Source organism: Tyto alba, unplaced genomic scaffold (genome assembly GCF_018691265.1).
Source record: "Tyto alba isolate M040663 unplaced genomic scaffold, T.alba_DEE_v4.0 Super-Scaffold_2, whole genome shotgun sequence".
NCBI lineage: Eukaryota > Metazoa > Chordata > Aves > Strigiformes > Tytonidae > Tyto > Tyto alba.
This window is the reverse complement of record NW_024881282.1, coordinates 9,930,788-9,953,329: the sequence shown is the minus strand read 5'-3', so window position 1 is coordinate 9,953,329 and position 22,542 is coordinate 9,930,788. Positions and strand designations below refer to the sequence as shown.

The 22,542-nt window shown below is 39.0% G+C and overlaps 1 protein-coding gene across 1 annotated transcript in view; it reads left to right on the top strand.

The window, feature by feature from the left end:
* Positions 1-22,542, top strand: part of NOX4 (NADPH oxidase 4) — a 105,841-nt gene that overhangs the window by 40,283 nt on the left and 43,016 nt on the right. Inside the window, exon 12 of the mRNA XM_042792642.1 lies at positions 8,621-8,681. Within this exon, the coding sequence (XP_042648576.1) occupies positions 8,621-8,681 (61 nt within the window). The remainder of the gene's footprint in view (positions 1-8,620; positions 8,682-22,542) is intronic.

The following is a 22,542-nucleotide window of genomic DNA, read 5'->3' as shown; positions in this document are numbered from 1 at the left end:
GCACTTCCTTAGACTTGTTTGTTTGGTTTGGTTTGGTGTTGGGCTTAATAGTTTTGGAGTCTGTGTAAAAACCCTAAGTAAACCTTCACTTTCATTTAAACATAAAAATCTGACTCTTGGATTGAGGGAACACAGAAATTGATACATTCAAGTTCACTAAGTCCTGAGTTTTTCTTCAGCAGATACTTTAAATAGAAGCTATCATATCCCTCTCATGAGCAGGTTGGTTTTTGTTTGTTTGTTTGTTCCTGATATGATGAAAGTAAATTTACAATATATATAACAAGCATCTACTGACTTTAGCAGAGAAACGTGTTTTCTCCCATCAGAGGGTAGTGCTTCTAGGTTAGCTGCTAGGTCAGGTTAAAAAAAAGTCAAAGAAGTGTAGGAGAATGTCAAAATGAAAAAAACCCAAGCACTACTTTTAAGCATGAATACAGTTAACGTGGACAAAGTATTAGAGGAAATGAAGCATCCTGCCTCTTGCTGTCCTAAAATTTAGACCAGCTGACTGGCTGGGATCTGTGCTTTAGACTGGCAAAACACTGTGCCTGCTGGTAGGGTAGTTTGGAGAGACACAGGATTCCTCAAGATCTTGGTGATCTGACTAGAAAACCTATCGATCCTTTGATGATTCTTTCCACGAGTGTCTCACACCACTGGCAGCCAGTTAGCATGAGTCTGGAGATGGCCCATAGTTTCTCCTCAGGGACGATGGAGGAGTCTTTTGTGCCATTCAGCTTCCTTGTTCATGCCTTTGTCAGCTCAGAGCAGTGTTGCTTGGCAATGTCTGCACACCCTTGGAGGACTTGAAGAGGCAGCCTTGGGCAGACACATTGCTCTACTGCTTTTTACTCCTTCAGGGACTTGCATCCTGAGCATCCCATTAGGATGTGCTTTGGTTTTTTGTTTGTTTTTTTTTTTTTTTTTTTATTCCTAGCTAGCAACTTGAAATGCATAAATTATATAGGCTGAATATTGCTAGGATTGAAACATTTTTACTATGTTATAGGGAGTTGAAATTGATCCTTATGGGTTCCTTCCAAGCTGTGCATTCTATGAGTCTATGAAATGTAATGTGTCTGCTGGAGTGAAAGGGTAGTCAGCAAGTTTTTTACCTTGTTTGAGCTGTAGAAGAAAATAAATACTGACTAGTCTGTAAAGGTATTCCTTTGTGGTGCATCAGTAGCAGCAATAGAGTAGCAGTTGGGCTATTACAGACTTCATAGAAAACAAAAAATATTTCATAATATTTTCAAAGTACTTTCATAGTATTTATTCAACAATGTATATATTTTATGCAACATTAAATGTATTTTACACTTAGAACTGTTGGTCTATTTACAGTCCTAAGAGATCTATTAGAGTAAAGATTTGTGTTTTCTTGTGGTGCAAGAGTGAAATCAAGGACGAAATGCTCATAGATTGTGACCTAAAAAAACCAGATTGTTTTGAACATTGAGAGTAATTTAACAACTGAGACTGTAGGGAGTGAAGTAGCAAATGCTGAACTACAGACTCATAGGAAATAGTGGGTGTGGGTTTGCAGTTTGTGTTACAGAAGAAGTTAGACCCCAGATGACCAGAATGATCCTTCTTGGCACTGCAGCTGGCCAGTGATGCATCCTGAACATCCCACAGTGTTGTTATGGTGTATTTTTTTCCACTAGTTAAACTGCAGGTGTTTGGGGTTGTACAACAAGGAGTATAAGGGAATGGAAAGCGAAAGAGAAAAGTGTTTGGGATATATTTCTGCAGCTGGGCTGCTTGAAAGCAGTCAGCTCTGCAATGGGAGGTCTCTGGCTGAAGCAATGAGTATTCAAGGCATGGTGGTCTTTCCTTGATCATCCAGACACCCTTGATACTTAAATCATATTCCATGGTTAGGATTTCCCCACATTCAGAGATGTTATAATGTCTGCTGGTGTCTGCCAGTTAAATTAGGATAGGTTTAAGGCCAAGTCTCTTGTAGGGGAAGCTTTTAGACAAAATACAATCTGTAAAGTAACACAAAACACAAAAGTAAACAGAGCCATTTTAGAGAATCTCCTAGCCTTTGAGGCAGAGCTGTGTTTAAAAGAGTAAATCCTCAGATTAACTTTTTTCCTCTAAAATTTGCTTCTTATGGGATTCATTAGTTAAAACAGCAGTAGCCCCGTGTAACAGAGTTCACCTCCTATGAGTCAGACTGAAGTCTAGCTACTATTTTTTGGCTACCTTTATATAGCATGCCTGTGTTTGTCATCACTCCTCTTCATTTTCTAATGTTAGGATGAATCATTTTAGGAATGTTTATATCAGTTCTGTATGAAACCAGACAAGCTACAGTTTACTGAGCTTCCGAGGTTCACATCTTCTTGTCAGTTGACAAAGTTGAAAACCCTTTTTTTTTTTTTTTTTTTTCTTTTTCACTTCTATGTGAGGAAAAATAAGTTGGTTGTGTTCAGTTCATTTTTCTCCCCCTAGTTATGTCTCTTTCCCAAACAAGATCAGTCTTTTTTCTTTATCTGTGTAAGAGTTTGTCTGAGTCTGGAGCAAGGATGGGCTGATAAACAGGGTTTGTGGTGCAGCTGGTTCACCCAGGCAGGTGGGCAGAGTCATGGAAACAGATCAGGGGCTCAGCAGCTCGGCAGTGCTTACAGTCTCTGCCAGGATATCTGCAAATCCATGTTAGGGCCATATCATGTCCTTTTCCCCAAAGTGAAAGTCTTCTTTGAAGGAGTTTCCCTTTATTTAAACAAACTCCACAATGAACATTTTGAGTTCATCAGACAAAGATGAAGTTTCACTTTGTTCTTCCAGCTGTGGCACAGATCCGTGTAACTTGGGGCACCATTCAGACCACCTACTACAGCACGAAACACAGAAGTTGGTGTTTTCTGTGGTACATCAGCTTGAGAGCAGTATCTCCACAGGAACTTGTGAGAAGCTTTATTTGCTGAGCCACGTGGGGGTACATAACTGGGCATCCCTTCATCTCCTTTTTTCTGATAGTAGATATTCTGAAGTGTTATCCTGGTGTGGACATCAGTGCCTCTGTGACAGCACTGTAACCAAAATCTAGCATCTCTCCAAAGAGTCTTCACAATTCTTATGGTAGAGATGTATAGAAGAACTGGAAACATTCAGGAATTAACTTTCTGCTTTCTTGCTAGTTTGCTGCTGACTCATCCCAACTCCCTGCACCCCAAGGTCTAAAAAGAGTGTCGTACAATATTTCAGTAGTATTTAATACCATTAGAGTTATTTCAATAAGGTTTGTCCTGTTTCTTGTTCTGAGCAGGATTCTTGACTGGGAGGAGATACCAGTGGTGTTAAATATTCGGATGTTCTAAGCTGGAAACACAGATCCCGGTAAAATAGCTTTCATTTGCTATATGTTGTGCTCTCATACACACAGATTTCTCCACTGCTCATCACCTCTAGTAGATTTTTATTTCAATATAAAGTGGGTGTAAAGTATTAACACTATGATCTAACAGTAATTAATTCACTTGTTTTGTGTTCATATAAAAGCAAGGCATAGAGGACAACTGACAATTGTGTTCACAATGGAAAACTGGTAAATCAAATACATTTCAAGTATGTATTGATGTAGTAGTGTGTTACACATTAATTAAATTTTTAAGATTATTAAAAATTATAATCTATATTTTATCTCAATTTAGACATAAATAGTAGAGCTACAGCTACCAGTGAGTATAATTAATTTCGTGGTTTATAAGCGTAAAGTTCTCCAGGAATTGTTGCAAATTCCCTATGTAGTAATTTGCATTAGTATTTCAAGTTAGCTTGAAAAAAAAAAGGAAAAAAAAAGTATATGGAAAGGTGTTTTTTTCATCAAGATATAGAATAATCTGTATTCCATAAGTTTTATCTACATGTAAAATACTATTCTTACTGCTTTGACTGTGAAAATATATACAAAAATAAAATAAAAATAGGCATTGTAAACTCTCTTGCATCTGATTAACAACTCTGAGGAAATCTACCAACTTTCCAAGGCTAAGAACATGGTTTGGTTTCTCCAGGGGAGTAAATCTGCACAGCTCTACTAAATTTAACAGAATTCCTTTGGTTTTCAGTTGTTTTTGGAGGATGGCCAAATTCTGGCAGATAACCTGATTAGTGTAGATGTTCCTGCCTGTAAAACTTTTCACATTTTAAATATATAGATAGCTTGAGGTTGGAATAAAACTAATATAGCTTCACATAATTACACAATCTGCCACAGCTAATTTATATACCATAGCATTTTAATCAAATGTCTGGCAAATGGTTCATTTAACTCTTCAAAATGTGGAAGAAACTACTATAAAACTTACCACTTGTGACCTTTTATTTAACAATGTCTAATGTCCCTTCTCCTATAGATTATTCAATTTAGTGATTTACCTGTTTGGAAAATATTGTTTATTTAAGGAAAAGGAACTAAAATAAAGCATTTTTTTTATTTCAAGATTGGCTAATCTTTACTATTTCCTCTTGGGCAGTGTATTGAGCAGTAAGGAAGAAATAAGGGGCTGCATGCAGCTCTCACCACAGCACAGTTAATACTGAAATGTTTCTTAGGGCTCCCAGATTAAAAGGAGCAGGGGGGGAATCCAAGTACTATTCACCAAAACTCATTTTAAAAACAATTTTAGCTGGTTTTGTTCACAGCTGCAGAGAGGACATCATGCATTGCTGAGGCCCCTTTGATACGCCTTTATTTGACCAAGGCTCATGTGCTTATTCTCTTGATTTCCAATTCAAGAGGGTGCTTCAGCTTGTGCTTTTCTTCATAGAACATAAATAGATGTCAGTTTAAATGTGTGTATGAGCTGACTGTAATAAGGATCTTGAAGCAGCATTTAGCTGTGCAGTGTTTTAAAGATGAAATATGGTAAATTAGAAGTAAAATAGGTGATCAGAGATTTAGATATGTAAAATGGACAAGAGCATCCTAATTCACCAGATTTTTGACATTGTTTCTCACAGAATCATCATAGAGAAATTGATGAAGTGCAGAGTAGATGAGTAGGCAGGGAGGTAGATAGAAAACTGGCTCAGCTGCTGGGCAGAAAGGATTGTGATCAGTAGCACGAAGTCCAGCTGGAGGCCAGTCAGTAGTGTTATACCTCAGGGGCCAACATTGGTTTGCAAGTGATACAAAAAAAGCTCGGAAGAGTGGTTAATATACTAGGTGGTTGTGCTGCCATTTGAGGGACTTGAGAGGCTGGAAAAATGAACTGACACTAATCTCATGAAGATCATAAAAGGGAATTGCCAAGTCCTGCCTTAAGGGATAACCCGAGGTACTAGTACATGATAAGAACTGACTGGCTGGAAAGCAGCTCAGCACAGAATGTCCAGGGGCTCCTGGTGGTCACCAAGTTGATCATGAGCCAGCAATGTGCCCTTGCAGCAAAGATGGCCAACTCATGGGCTGTATTAGGGAGAGCACTGCCAGCAGGTTGAGGGAGGTGACACTTCTCCTCTGCTCAGCACTGGTGAGATGATATATCTGGAGCTCTGTGCCCAGTTCTGGGTTTCCCCAGTACAAGAGAGACATGGACATATTGGAGCACACTGATGGAGGAGTGAAGAAAACAGATCCAAACTCAGTGGCACACAGTGACAGGACAGCACAAACAGGAGGTTCCCTCTGAACATAAGAAAAACCCCACTTTTTCTGTGAGGGTGGCACAGCTTGCCCAGAGAGGCTGAGGATCCTCCATCCTTGGAGACATTCAGAGTACACTTGGACACTGTTCTGGGCCAAGTGTTCTCACAGACCCTGCTTGAGCAGGAGGATTGAAGTAGCCGGTCTCCAGAGGTGCTTACGAGTCTCAACTATCCTACGATTTTGTGATTTCATGAAGAAGGTGAAATGCATAAGAACGTATTTTCATTTCATTTCATTACACATGCTCAGTGGTCTGTTAATAACGTGGGAAAGTTTATTCACTTTTGTGATTAAACTTCCGAAAAAATGTCTTCGCATATTTTCTTAAGCTTCTGGACTATATTATCTAACACTCTGGAAAGAGCCACAATTTGGAGACTTAATTGTGTTTATGGGGAGGAGAGAGGTAAAATAAGTGTTCTGTTCCTTAAAAACATAAATACAATTTTCAAAGTTAAAATTACAGGTCCATAGAAAGGTCTTAAGTTGGTAGAGGTATCTGGAGATCATCTGGTTCAACCTTCTTGTGCAAGGGCTGTAGATTATGTTATCCAGGAACTTATGAAGCTGAAATAGCAAGAGAAATTGCACCATTTCTCTGGATACCTATTCTATAGTGAAGCATATTTTCCTTGTATCCAGATGAAACTTCCCCTGAAGCAACTTGTGCCCCGGGTCTCTTGTCCTGTCACCAAGCATGGTGGTGAAGAGAGCACCTTCGTATTTTCTCTAGCTATTTTTTAGGTATTTGAAGACAGGGATCTCCCTGAGCCTTCTCTTCTGTGGGTTACATAAGCACATTCCTGTTTTTACCTCTCATTGTATATCAGATTCTCCAGTCTTCTCACTGTCTTGGTGGCCCTTCACTGGACCATCCATAATATTTCTCTCTTGAACTGAGGGAAATTTACTCTCTGTAGCCTAGATGATAGATGTGTTTCTTCTGGCAAGATTTAGCAGCACAGTAGGATTTTTCCAGAACTCTCTGAGGAACTCTCATACAATATTACAGGTATCAAAATAGGCTTCCTAAAATCTAAAGAGAAATAAATCTATTTTTTATTGGATAATTTTTCAAAGTAGTACAGAAAGGAGTTAGTCACAAAGGTAATGTAAAGGATAACAGGTTTGAACCTATTCTGGCTGGAGACAAGGGGTATTCTGCCATTAACTTTAATGGAAGGAGGGAGGGAATGACGGACAATTTTATAGATGTGCTGAACTGGGACTTTGCATAGTTGGACTAAGAATATCACTCAACCTCCTGTGAAACACAGAGAGCCCTGGGACAGCCGAGACTGAAAAATAAACTCTGCTAAAGGCTTTTGCAGAAGCCCCCAGGAGAACAGATCTTTTTCCTGCCAGTATGCAACTTTCTAGCTGAGAGGCTACTTGCCTACAAGAACTGGTCTTTGTTGGAAGACACTGCAACTATCCACAGCAAATACTGGCCTCATTGTGTAAGATTTGCCTGCATCCCTCCCTTGATGCCATTTTTTTGAAAGCTGAAACTTGCTGAAATAATTCTCACTGTAAGTTTCTGTACCAATTTTTTATAGGACAACTTGAAAGATGACAAAAAAATAAATATAAGCCTGTCTATTAATCAGTACTCTTAACAAGAATTCTCTTCCTCTTCAGGAAAATGGAGTGACTAGCTGGGACATTGTATTCCCTGTTCTAGGTTTGTCAAGATGCAGAGAATATTAACGCCTTATCTGTGTCTTCTGCTAAATAAGGAACTGATAAGTACTGACCCTCGGCCCTGGGGCCAGTGGTTTCCCACTGCAGAAGAGATTATCTTGGGAACACTTGGCAGAACAGAGCCAAGAAGTGTCCTCACAAGCATGGTGGATGATTTTTTTTGTGCCTGGATTTCTTACCTGGGCCTCTTTTATTTACAATATAGATGTGTTCCTTGAATTTAAACCCACTCCTCAAAATTCATATTTTTCTGTAGCAGTAGGAAAAAAAAGGATGGGAGTGTCATCTGTTGAGTGTTAGATTAATGACAGAGCTTGGCTCAATCATTATAGGTTCCAAGAAAGGCATTAAAACTCAGTAGTGATATCTTCTATCAGAAGGAAATCTGGTGTTGGTTTATAGAAGGAAAGTGAAGAGTCTTTCTTGAGGAATAGTTGCTTGTCCTGTTTATGTGTGAAATCATTCGGTGTACCTGCAAAAACTGACTAGACATTTGAAATCTCGCTGGGGCTAACAAGGAATGAAACTGAGGGGGCTTCTCAGACCCTAGACATGGCTTGACTGGTGTTTTTTAGATACTGTGGTGTGGCTAAGACTGTAAATAATATCATTCCTGTGTTGATGGTCACAAGTAAGTGCCCCCAAGGTGAAGGCATAGGTACAGAGAGAGAATGGTGGCTGCAAAGTGATTTTTTATGATGTGCCGTGCAAACTGGTGTTTTTCCTTTGCAAACTCTAAGTTCTTGTGAAGTGCATCAAAATCTCAGTTTCCACTGAGAAGAAAACATTAGTTGTGTTAGAAAGATCAGCTTGAAAACATGTGCCCTGACATTCAAGAACCAGAAGTCTCTTAAATACCTTGATTTAGGAATGATGGGGTAGTCCCTGATTTTAAATGAGAAGTGTCAGTGGTAGAAAGAGTATTTCTGTACTGTTGTATTCTCAGTTGGTATCATTGTTGAGTAATGCTTAGTGAAGTGTCTGTTCTAAATTACACTGACCGACAAGCCCATCCCAACCTCCTCCGTGACCAGAAGAAAGGGTTAAGACTGAGTGGAGACTAGCCATTCTCCTCTTCCTGACCTGTACTCTGATGCTAGACTTGATTTTGAAAGGGTATAGCTGCTGGTATGGCTGCTCAGGAATGACCTATTTACACCAGGTTCTGTCTTAACAACTGTACTTTGAATGCATTTTGATATTTTCTTGTTACTCAGAAGTGGTCCTTAATATATTTAATATTTTTAGTGCCCTACAGATACCAAAGCAACGTTTGGGGTCCACCTTAAAGTAGTAGGAGACTGGACAGGTATGTAGAAAAAAAATTCCTTTTCAGAGACAAATACCTTTACTGGAACTGTTATCCCTTTCTGGCTTCAGCACGATTATAACTTGATTGTGGTGTATTCTTACTAGAGAGCATTCATGCTTGTTTTCCCAAAGTTGTTTTTATTTCATTCTTGATGCAACCCCTGCTTTTTTCAGATGCACATTTCTTCAGATAGCATGTTTTTCCAACTACTAACAGATCTTCTGATTGCAATGTAATAATTTTCAATGTTCCTCCATTTCTGCCTCTTATTCTTATTTTTCAGTAGTCTGCTTTCCCTGTGCAATGCAGTGTCTCTGTGCATAGTAGTGTCTGCAGAAATGCTGAAACATGCAGCTCTCAGATAAGCAGATTTTGATGCCAGCAGTTTGGATGGCTGCCAGGTTAATTAATGCCTATGGTACACTGAGATTACAGGTTTCTTTCATGTTCTTCCATGCTCCTCCATTGCTCTCTAAATGTCCTCCAGACCAGGGGTGTAAGCCAGGATTCCCCACAGAGGAGAATGGTAATTTGCTGCTCCCTGTGACAGTTTTATGCTCAAGTGATAGTTGTCATTATTCCTTGTGGCTGACTTTCTTCTTGCTTAGCATAGCATTCCCTTGTAAGGAAGACAAATATACAACACCATCTTGTTCATTTCTTATGAAGAAATGTTTTCCATGTTAATTTATATTGGCTTGTGTGTTTGTGGAACTGAGTCAAATGAGCTTGTCTCCCTAAAATGGATTAGACCAATTCAGGGAGAATAAGTCCATGAATATCTGTTGAACTTGTTGGTCCAACTGCATACTTGGCTGTGAAAGTGGCTGAAACTTTAATAGGTAAAGGTTGGGAGGGCAATGCCATATGCACATATGCTCCATAATCACCCTGATTTTTTTGTTCTTGCTTGAAGTCTAGAATGTTGGCCAGACAGACAAATTAGGGGCCTAATTAGCCTCTGGTCTGCTCCAGTATGATGGCTGTTTTGTGGTTAAGCATCATTCCTACCTGGGAGAGGACAGTAGGCTACTGGGGCAAGTGGGGTGGAGAAGTACTAGCTAAATGAGTTTTCCAAAAGAAATGGCATCTTTGAAGTTTTCTAATTGCCTCTGTGGCATGAATTGCTCTCTATTAGAATTTGAATGTTATTCTCCCAACTCAGTATCTATATTCTCCATTGAGAGGCAGGTCTGCCTAAGTAGGACTGTATGAGATTCAGGACACTGTCACATTACAGAGACCATTTGTTGTATTAGTTTTGCTAAACAGGGATATCTCTCCCGGGGGTCAAATATGCTGTCAAGAAGCAGGCAGTTTACCCAACCCTTTATGCCTCATCTGTACCATGAAGCCCTGTGACAATCAATAGTCTCTAATCCGCTGACTGTTTGAGGAAGGATTATTATATTTGCCACGTTCTTTATAATCTTTCTTAAGCATGCTCTAATGGCCGCTTCTGCAGACAGAATATTGGGCTGGAGGAGTTTTTATGTGACATACTGTCATCTGAGCACTTCTCACAACCTATTCCCTCAGCCTTCCTCATATTTATTCAAATTCTCTTTTGTATCACATTTTAACATTCCTGACAGTTATGCCTGACACTAAAGATACTTAACAATTTATTTCAGAGGACTCAATTACAAGCCTAAATTAAAAGGATGCAACAAGAGTACAGATGTGTTGTGAAATGCAGAGAAGAACTGGTTAGTTTGAGACATGTCTCCATTTGCTGGCTTCAGCTTCTGCTGCCTGCACCTGGGAGATGTGGTAAAGGAACAATTTCCTGCCATTAGCTATAAAGACTTGCAGGGGGATACACACTGCTGGCAAACCAATTTTGCAAGTTATGTTTTGGGTCAAGTCTCTGACACTGAGTCTTATGTTTTGAAAATTTAATAGAATACCTCATGGCCTTACTGCCTTTGCTTTGTAGGTTGGGAAAGCAACTGCATGTCAAGGGAAAAGATAAGGGATAATAGAATTGTCAACTCCTGATGAGAAGTTGCTGTTAATGGAAAGTCTTTCATTGCCCATATCCCAGTGCATATCATTTTAGATATCCAGTAGAAGTTGCCGCAAGAAGTGGCTTCTGAAAAAGGCAGTCACTCTAGAAATAATTTTTTGCATAGGAGCGGATATTTTGTAGAATTTATTTTTCATTTAGTACATTTTCTTTTTCTTTAGTAGATTTGCTTTTTAAAGCAATGATTTGAATAATGAAAAATGTAAGACAGAAAAAGTAGGGAAGAGAAGAAGAAACCTCAGAAATGGTAGCTCTGAGACGTTTGCAAACCAAACAGTAATCCAGACCCCCAAGTGATGTATTTCTTGCTCCATTGAAATCAAATGGTGTTATTTGACCTTAGAAGAGCTGAGAACTTGCCCTTTTCAGAATCAGGTTTGGACAAAGGCACAACATTCCCTGCCATTATATAGGCAGTGGCATCCTTTATATAAATTTCCAATATAAATCTGAGCTCTTTAATTTCTCATCTGTATTATGGTCATATTAGTAACTGTATTGTGCTTAGCTTTCATGTTCATCACAGAAAACAGAAGCACACAGGCACTGGTATTGCTGTAATGTGCCCTCAGGTGCCTGTGTAGAAGATACTTTCCCCTGAAATACTTCCCATGGGTCCCTTTGTAGACCTCTGACCTGTTTATGTGTCCAGTTTAGGATGAGATGAGCCAGGCCACAAGCATGCCTTTTTCTCTTCATCCATTGTAAAGAGAGTCTAGATACATACATCACTACCTCAGAGGGAGGCAGTTTAGTTAATTGACAATTAGTTGTGATTTTTCCTAGGTAGAGGTTCCTAACATGTTTTTTTCCATCTTTTGCCATGTGAACTGCTGGGTGTTGTGAATAGTGGAACAGCTATTATAGGCCTGTGTATGGAATGGTTTTGTGATAATGTACTTACTATCCTTGTGCTGACATGTGACTCCTTAAGTCAGCACTTATTGTATTAACAAAACATTTTGTTGTATTGTGGTGGCTCATACTATTAATGCAATTATTTTGCATATTACAGAGATTAAATCTATGGCTGTAGACCACAGCTTAGTTAGCCTGTCAGGACTTAGATAGACTCATGTTACGATGGGTTGACAGTGGCTGATCTGTGATAATTGCAGACGTGAAGCCCTGCAGTTTGGATTGGCCCTGTGGTTCAGAGCTAAGTCAGCATGTCTTCCTCTGTGGCTGCCTGCCAGTTATTGCAGCTGAGCTGGTGGATGGCAACTTTAAACCCTACAGTAACACTGAAGTCCTGCTTGTGCATGGATCAGAGCTGGGAGATCATGGATTAGCTAATAAGATGATCTTGTTACTAGCCTCCCTTCTAAACACTTGTTTTGTTCTGCTTCTCCCATATCTCTGTGGTCAGCTATTTCTCCTTCAGCTTTGAAAAAAATTGTTGGCTTAGTATTTACAAAAGGACGTTCTGAAAGTTTTTTTTTGTCCCACTTACTGTGTAGTTTGTCCTCAGTGTTGTCATCTATCAGCCTTATGCTTCCTCTGTCCTTGCTGCTGCCTCAGGTACTACTGCTTGTTTAGTTTTAAAGCTGGCATTTTGTCTGGTACCTCCAGAGGGAAAAAGGGAGGCCACAGGCCATGCCTTGCATCCAACCGCTTGACAGCAGTGAAAAAAAACATGGCAGTGTATCAAGGCAATGTGTGTCTCATTCACTAGACAAACTTCAGGGTGCGAGACAGAAAGTGATATTGATGATGCTGAAATAACAGACTTCTGAAGCCATGCAGCATGTTTTTGTGGAAAACAAATACACAGCACTCAGAGGTGTTAAGGTGAACTGCATGCCTTAAGGCAATAAAACATTCCTGTTATGTTGCAGTGTGTTGCTGGTGCAAATTGATGTAGGACTGTGTTTAAAACACTGCTGCTGTTCTGCACCCTACAATAATTTTTATCTTGTAGTGACATCATTCTGCTCTGTAGTTTTATATGATCCTAGAGATGTTCGCAAGGCCTGTCCATAATTCTGAGCAGCGTGGTATTTATTGTGGGGATGCTATAAGAGCACTTTAATACCACCCACTGAATATGAGACTTCTGTCCTTTGGGTTACTAAGTATCATGGCAGCAGGAGGTATTAATGTGTGCGGAAATTCTCTAGCTAGAGCCAGAACAGACCAATCATGGGGTACTCATCTGCATCATCCTAGTAAACTCCAGGTGTCCTCAGAAAATACGTATCTTTAATTCTTCCTACTAGAGATGATGATATACATGGTCACTAAGTCATTTAGGTACTGGCTACCTTATTTTGAATCTAATGTGGTATGATGTGATTTTTTTGTCAGATATTGTCATAGTTGTTTGTCTGGAAGGTCCAGATTTGGAGCAGGAAGTTTCAGGAGAAAAGGATTTTTAAGTTAAAAATGACAGTTTTCCAGAACATGGCAAATGTGTGAAAGCATGGATCTTGTTTAGCTCCCTATGGACTAAAACCTGAGAGAGCAAAGAGTACGCACCCTAAATGTCTTACTTTTAAACAAACATAAATTTTAAGGCAGTTATTTGAGATTTTGGCGGCTGACTAGGGATTTTTTGCATGCTCACTAGAAGAAAATAAACATAATTTTTGTGTGACTCTGAAGGAAGAATGATCTATACTTGCTGGACTGGGAGGGTTTGTCAGATTGTTCAGGAGTATCTATGTGACCTTGTTAAGCCCTTGCAGCTCCCAGTTTAGAGAATGTCTGAAGCATTCCAAGGCTCACTGTGCGTTGCTGTGCTTAGCTGGAATTTATCAGCAAATGTAAGAGTTAGCAAAGAAGCAATATTTTATTTTCAGTAACTCCAGGGATAGTTTTTGAGATATTGAAGTAGTGGATCAGTCAGTATCTACTATATTCTTAGCAGATCTTGATTCAGACTGGAGGAATGTGTGAAGCAGATGATGACAGGAAGGAATAATAAGACTACCAAGTCTGCCCGCAGGATGTGACAAGGTTGTCCCAGGATCACTGTGACTGCTACTGAGTTTCTTTGAAAATATCTAGTCACTGGTAATGAACAGTTGACCAACTCTTTTGCTATTACCTCAAACTCTGTTTGATTTAGACCTTTTTCATTCCATGGTAACATGTATTTTCTTGTGTTTAGTTATTCCATGAGATTGCTGGCAGGGTGTAAAGGTGTTAATGATGTGATATTGTTTGTTGTTCCAGCAAAATCAACATGTGGTTTTGGAAGCAGAAGATGGGATAGATGTTATTTTCCTGTATTAGATTTTATGACTACCCATTTTTATATTGTCAGTGATTCCTACTTACAGTTCTGAGGAAGAAATCAGAATTGAGTGCTAAAAAGGTTTAATTGTGTTTCTTTTTATATAATTTGACATTAGTAATAAAAGTAATACTGTTACGTTACTGGAAGGTTAAAATACTTTAACAATATAATTAGACAAAGTGTGCCCTAAGGAATACTAGTTTTATTCTTCATTGCCATTAATGCTCATTAATTATTTTATTTATGACTGCAAACAAGCTCAGTAAAAGACAAGATTAAGAGGAGAATGGAGAAGAAGGAGAACAGATTTAGTTTACTGGCTGAAAGCCCCTTTCCTCTGATTAAAGAATTAATGCTGAAAGTGAACACATTTGAATTTTTGGCTCCAGACCCAGATTGTTTTACATTAGTTGAACTCCAGCTGACTTAGTACCAAAACCAGTATAACTTGAGTCAACTCTCATTTGAACAGTTAATGAGTTATATCTCTACAGGGGAAAAAAGATTTTTAGGTGAGAAAGTTGCCTTGAAGGAAATTTTCTTTTACTCTGAAATCCTTTCTTCATGCATCCTGTTATTTATAAATTTCCACCTTTTGCATACCTTATATTGCTCCTTATTCCTTGGTCTCTCCTACCTGTCTGCTTATTTCTACAGGTGCCTTGTCTAAGCTTGGATTGGAAGGGGGAGGGGCCATCACTTGTTCAGAATTAGTTCTTTGATCAGCAGTTAACTCTGTGGGAGTTAATTAAAACTCACAACATTGCAAATGCCATCATGATCAAATAACATGGTCAAATGACATTTTCACCCTATTTACACAGCAAATATTGTATAGCTCCTTTTTGTCATGATATTAGTGTTGAAGTTCTAGTTAAGATATCCCATCTCCTTTATTACATTATTTTTCCTCCTTCATTCTGTATTTTTACCCCACTTTTCACCAGCTGCAAGTCCCCACCCCAAACTTTAGACTTGAAACAACAGCTGTCTCTTCCAAAATCTCTTTCTATTCCAAGATGCATTAAAATCAGTGCTGGCCTTCTTCATGTGAAGCAAATCCTACATCCCAAATTTTAGCATCGATTCCCTATAGCCCCTTGCAACCCACCTTTGCGTTGTGGCACACACCTTCCTGTGCTCCATCCAGTCCTTTGACTTTTGTATATGCATTGTCTCTCCAATAGTTGGAGAATTTGGGTTTCACCATAAGGAAATATAGCCAGTTTGTGATCCAATAATTTTTGAGGGGCATCTTGCAGCCACATCTCTTCTCTGCCCCAGTCTTCTCCTAGAGATCTGTCCCATTAAATCATAAATATTATTAATAAAAATCTGCCACTAGCCAACTATATAGTGTTCAACAGCAAAAATAGGATTCATGTGAAGAAAATGGGTATGTGACAGCCACAAAAGTGTTACTTCTTCCTTTAAAGAAACAAACCAAACCAAACTTCAGAACTTACACTGAAAGCACCATGTCATGATAATGGGCTAGCAGCAGGCTTCCACAACTTGTCAAAATAGATATGTTGGTATGTGCTATAAACAGAACAGAAAAAGTTTAGTTTAAAATGTTTATGGCTACACATTTTATACAAACTTAAACCACACATGAAACTACATGCTAGTCATAGCTCTGTGCTGGACTATGAACCTTGTGGTCCCATGCCTCAAAAACACAGATACCCCAGTGCAGAACACAGATGTGAGTGCAAATTCCTAGTGCAAATGGAATCAGACTGCCAGCGTAATCAGTTTTTTAATATAAAGGCATCCTTTTGTGACTGTCAGTCCACTAAAGTAATTTGTAATTAAAATCCAACTTTTTTTCTTTCTATCCGGCTTTGAAATTTGAAAAAGTGGCAAGGCAGAAATGCCTTAAATACTCTAAAGTTTAAGATTCTGCAAGGTAAATTAATTGCTGGTACATCTGAATTTTGAGTGAAATTTGAAATAGTGGTTGCTATGTGCTGAATGTGGCATTTCTTAATGAGACAAACGACTCAGTTATTTCAGTATTAACTATAGCATTGTGAGGAGAAACTGTAGGAGTGAATTCATAGGCTGGAAATCACTTTCCAAAATGTGAATGAGATTGCAGCCTTGCCTGTCATGGTACGTGGAGTAGAGTATGCCATGACAGCAATAAATGGTGCTTTGGTATGAAGTGCAGCAGCTGATGGGCAGGGTGCAGTGTGTATTTTGTTCCACTGACATTGTAACCCCCAGTTCTACAGCTCAGGCATGTTCTTGTTCTTCTTTTTCTTCTGTATTGAAAGTGCTTTTTTCTCAGAATGGGGATAAAGTGACAGAGCTTGTTTCAAAAAGGATATCATAATGCTTCTTATTTATATGGTTTGTGACATTTGTAGCAGATTAGACAAAAGTACACTATAGTGAAATAATATTCCATGAGAGGCAAGACTGTAGGGAAAGGTAATATCTTTTATTAGATCAGCCAAAACAGCTGGATAAAACAGGCTGTCTTTCAGGCACGCAGTGCCTTCAGCACATTTGACAAAGAGGCAGCAAAGTCAAAGCAAAGAGCAGAGAATGAAATAACATTTTCTTTCTTTTTAAAGCAATTTTTTCCTTGAGAAACATGAGTGATAAAGTTGCCTAGTAAATGACTAGAAGATGCTCCTCCTGCTTTTTTTTTTTTTTTTTTTTTAAATAAGTTGATTTACTTTTTCCATTAGAATTATTTGTTTCTCAAAAAATTAATATGTTCAAAAATACTGTCTGAAAGGCAAAGATATCCCTTGTAAATGCTATCCCCATTGGCTCTTAGGGTTTGTATGTCTCCAGCTTTCTTTATCTTCTCTTGGCTGTATTCCCAGTTTAGGGTATATATGCTGTAATATGCCATGGTCTCACTCTCCTGGAGAGAGAAAGCACTTGCATCATGCCAGATACAGTCCAGCTGGCAACTCTAACTGGGAAAAGAGATGGGCATATGAGAAAACACCACTGTGCCTTGCATGAAGTGCTGCATTTTATTTATATCTGTGTGCCCACACACATCCCTAAACTGTCAGGATTTGGGTGTGTTTTTTACATTTTAATAAATTTTTTCTCTTAAAATCCCAATATCCTATCTAAACAACAGTTTGATTGAAAATGTTTGACCATCTATAGAGAGTAAAATTTGGACAGTGCTTTATGCAAAGCATCACTGTGTTTTTACTAATTTGAAGGGACCCTGTTCTGTACACAGAAGCTGATAAACAGTGGATGACTGCTTAGTTTTGTGACTTAACCTGGAATCAGAAAAATTTAAGTTATGCTGTAGTAATTACCATGGCCATGAGTAAGAGAGAATGCTCCTCTGCTGGGTGGAGATCCTGGAAGGTCTGAGAATCCAAACAGGCACATTTGTGTTTCAAGGGGGGACTCAGTGGACGGTGGCATTTACCGACGGCTGTTGACAGATTTTTCAGTGTTGAAGAGGGATTTTGGGGAGAGGAGGAGTTTCAGAGATCATTGGCTATTTTGAGTTTTGCTGAAATGGCTGTTGTGATGATTTTACCGGGCAGTTTGTGCTCTTCATTGAGATAAGCAGTTTTAAGGACTATCTCTTCCCATAAATTTAACATATTCCCTTATTCATTAAGCACACTGTAAGTACCATTTCCTCAAGGAAAATGCCACAGACACCCACGCACATTTTCAAAGACGAAGCTGTGATACTTTGCTGTGCTTTGCCAAGTGGCTAGTGCCAGCCTGAGGGCACAGGGTTTTCCCTCAAGTAGTTCACTTACACTGTTTTAGCTGAGTGTCTCTTGAGCTTAGCCATGACTTTTTGAAAAGGCAAAATTTATAATTAAAAGAAGACATTTTAATAATTTCTGTTATTTGATGTTTGCATTTTTTAATGGGTTGAGGGGATTATGCTAATTGTGCCCAATTATTAACAGGCTTGGCAAATGAAATTTTCTCAGTGCAGTTTCCAAATAAAGGAGCATTTCTTTAATCCAAAAATTTGTTTAGAAATAATATTTCTTTAAAAGTCTCCCATAGTTCTCAACTCATATGGACCAGCATGTGCCATTTCTTCATGAAGAGACTTTTATTATTACTGTGTCATTTTGTATTGCTGAATTTGTGATGGTGCATCAATGCATTGCTATATGCCAGGTTGTGACTGGTATTATCTAAAAGAATCAAGACAGGTATCTAATGACATCTTATAGTTATAAGAACTGGGAAAATCCCTTTTTCAGAAAAGTGTATGCCAAACCATTTCCTTACAGTGATGTGAGGAACTGTGTGATCTAAATCATATTAAATCTTTGTTCTAAAAAATAGTTATCAAGGTAGTATTACATTGTAACATTTTCAAGCTTTTCTCTCCTGTTCAAGGCTGGAAATACTTTTTCTGTTGACTTGAGTAGTAACAGACTTTCTGTCATGTAAAAACATGTCTATTTAGTGTTTCATTACATTCATAGCATCATGATAGTTGGAAGATGGGGACAACAATCTGGTAGAAAATCTCACAGCATAGTTTAAGGAGAGTCCACACAAAAGCTAGTACTAAGTCAGCAAATATATATATTCTAAAAAAATTGTTAATTAATAATTAAAAGTAAATGAAAACAACCCAGACTAGGTTATATATAGTAGTTTATATTCAGAGAGTGGTCTGGGTTAAGTTCTCAAGAATGACTTGCCTAATTCACATGTAAGAAGAAGTAACAAAACTGCTCACAGCAGGGTGAAATTAAACCAAACTTTTTATACATTTCCTCATACACTTGTGTGCATTACATTTTATCACCTATCCAAAGAAAAAGAGAAAAACAATATCTAATGGCTCATTTCATTTGCCAGTCATTCAAATGATTTCCTCCGAAGGTTTTGATACTGTCCTTTGAGAGAAGTTATAAGAAATGGAGCCTCAGATGTGATTAGATCTTTGGAAAAAATGTGCATTTCTTCCCAGTGGATCATCCCCAGCTGACTAGCAAAAATTTATATAGAAAATAGGATCCAGCTGAGCTCTGATCACTTTTTCCTGTGTTATGCTTCAGTGCAACCAGTGCTAGGAATGCTTTTAGCGGAGAACTTGTATGTGTTCTCTGAAAGACAGAAGCAGCTGAAGACACAGGAGAAATGATTTTTATATCTAAATGGAGTCCCATAATACCCTTATTTCTTCTTTTGTTTCTTATTTGGAGCCTTGCTACTGTTATTTCTAGTATTTTAGTTTAGCTGAGTGGTTGGCTGGCCAGGTGTTTCTACCACAGGGTGTATATCAGCCATGTTTTGTCTCTAAGTATTCAGCTATTTCAGCTTTCTGCCTGGCCCTGAGCACAGACCCTGAGAACAACTTAGCTCCTTCAGTGTAGGTATCCACACAACTTAGCTCTGAGGAAGTAAAAGTTATGCTTAATGACCTTACTAACATCAGTTAAGCCTCTGTGATTAGCAACATCATTCACAGCTGCAGTTGGAGGGAAGAGTGCTGGGCAATCTCATCCCTACCTTGTATTACAAGGCAGGGAGTGAGGGTGCATTAGCAACGAATCTCCCTTTCTCTTTTGCAAACTCTTTTTATTTTAGCATTTTCCCTTCCCCTCCTATCCTTGCTCTGACTGAGAAACCAGCATCTAAGGTGCTCAGCATGTACAAAGCCTATGGCAGGGCTGTGTCTTGACTGTGTGCTTATCAGCTGTGGGGAGAGTTGCCTCCTAACCTGCTGTGTCCCTCTCCTCAAACAGATGTGCATTTGCAGTTTTTTCCAAAGGTGGAAGTCAATGGAAACAGCATAAAATATTGATATTCATATTTTTTTTTCCCATAAGCAGAGCTGTTGATTATATGTTAGTGAAATTTGTGGTGACTTTTAAGAAAGGAGTTGGCACAAAGAACTGGGATGTACTTAGCAGTGATGTGTCTATAGGGGCATCCTTTGCTAGGACAAAATCTGCCAGCACTTCCCTCCTGTTCTGCTGTAATGGAGATGGAGTGCTTTGTACAAAACTGGCCTGTTGTGCATTTTGGGTATACAAACCACTTTGTGTATCACCCACCTCAACAACAGTGGCCGAAGATAAAATATAATCTTACCAGCCTTAAATCACCCCTTATGTTGCACAGGGAAAGGCTAGTCACATCTTGAATCCAAGCCTGATGGTATGTAATTGTTCACTCCAAAATCTTTTGTCCTATCTACTTCTACCTTGGAGAGTGTAAAGAAGATGGAGCCAGGCTCTTCCCAGTGATGTCCAGTGCCAGAACAAAAGCAATGGGCACAAACTGAAACACAGGAAGTTCTTTTTAAATGTAAGAAAAATCTTTTCCTCACTGTGAGGGTGGTTGGGCAGAGGAACAGGTTGCCCAGAGCAGTTGTGGAGTCTCCATCCTTGGAGGTACTCAAAACCCAACTGAACGTGGCCATGAGCAACCTGCTTTCACTGACCCTGCTCAGAGCAGGGGGATCAGACTAGATGATGTCCAGAGATCCCTTCTACCCCCAACTATTCTGTGATTCTGTGAAGTTATTATAAAGTAATTTATTTGAATAGTCAAGTGTAATACTGAAGTTGTGTCTCTATTAGTAAGAGGGTGAAATGATCCTATGCTTACAGTCTAAAATGAGACCAAATATGAATACACAAAAGTCCAAGAATGAGTTCCCAGTGGCTGGTGGTGGTTTTGTTATGATACAAAATTTAAGCCTTGGATGGGATTAATTCCATTATTTTGTGACTGCTGTTTAAATATAATTAATAAAAAATTCTTGTACCTTGTTCAAATGTATAAAATATATTACACTTGCAAACCTATTTATAGACCTGGCTGAAAATACCAGTGCATGTATGCATGTGGGTACATACTCATGTTTGATATATTTGGTGCCAAACTAATACACATGACTGGAGATGATGTGACTGTGACAGCCCAAGAATAGCACTTTGGAGTCATGATAATTATTTCCTTTAAGATATCAGCTATAAAAAGGAAAATTATTACGAGAAGAGTAGAGAATAAAGCAGAGGACATCACTGTGCAGCTGGGTATTTCTGTGGTGCACCCAGGACTTAAATCCTGTGTGCAGGTCTGGTCCTCATCTCTCAGACAGCGTACTGGACAGGGTTCACAAGGGAATGACAGAGATGATCATAATCTTGGAAAAATTTCCAAACATGGGATAACTGAGTATGCACGACTCTTCACCCTGGAAAAGAGATAATTTAGGAGAATATAGCAGTGATCTACAAAATCATGCATAACACTGGAAGAGTGAGTAGGGCCTGACTATTCATGGTTTCTGCCAGTCCAGTATCAGAACTTTTGGTCATCAGATACAATCAGTAAGACACTATTTCAGAGCAAACATAAGATGATGGATCTTCACGTATTAGGTGAGAGGCACGTGGACTCCTTGTCAGAGGATGTGGGATAGATTAGGAGGTGTACTTTAAAGAGAAGTCAAAGCATTTCTTAATAGACAAACCACCTTAGGCTCAGGAGATCCACTGCGGTAGAAATGGTTGGAGGCTGGGAAAGTGACAGCAGGAGGGTGGTGTCCTGTGCTGATCCTTCCATAGGTGTCTGCATGTAAAGCAGGGTATTAGGGTAGGGGGGGCCTTGGTGTGAGTCAGTACAGCCTGGCAAATTGTGTCTTTGCTCAGCTTTTTAGAGGCATACCCTCTGGAGCTTTGCAGTGCTAGATAGTATTTCAGTAATTGCTCAGCTGGATAGTAGCTCCATGTCAGTGTTAAAATCCCATGTAGCTTTTGAAAGGTCGGAATTTCTCTAGTTTCTGTATCAGATTACAAATTACAAAGAGAGTTGAATCACATAACTTGAGTCTTATTTTTGTGAATGGTCTAGCTAAACCCCAGGTCTGCCAGGGAGTTGCTATATGACCTACAGAAGGATTTCTAACTGAGTATTGAGCATCGAGACTGCTTAATTTTGGTGTTTTGTCCGCTCCTCTTCACTGGCTGTCTGGGGAACCTGGGTCTAGCAGTGTAGCTAATAGCCAGTCTGGGTCACTCACTGTTGTTTTCTCAAGTTAGATATACAAAATGCAGTCTAAATATGGTTCTCAGCATCTCTCTTCCCTCTTTTGAAACAAAACAAGTGATACTTTTGCCTTCCCATCATTTGTCTTTCAATCTTTTAAGGTTCCTTGGACAAGAACTGCCTTTTACTCTGTTTCTTCATTGGCTGATATATGGGTATATACACATAAATCATGCAATATGTGTGATTATAGTGTAAATCAGGGAGGTCTAGTTGGGAATGAATCTGTCTAAGCTAATTTTGACACAATAGGTGGGACGTTTTAAAGACATAAGAAAGCACCTAGATTCCATCAGGCAAAGGATGTGCTGATGCCAGAATCAGGGACAGAGAATGATTTCCAGCTGGTAAGCACACAGCTAGAGAAAGAGAAGGAGCTGACTGCTTTTTAGGAAGCAAATGCAGGTTAGGAGAGAAAGCAGGATGTACAGAGACTTTCTTCAAAGAATTCTGCAGAGTGACTGGAAGGTTCACTGCTGACATGTATAATGATTAGTTGATTTCCATATCTTTTCCCCTCTGCTTAAACTAAAATCCTGCAAAAGAAA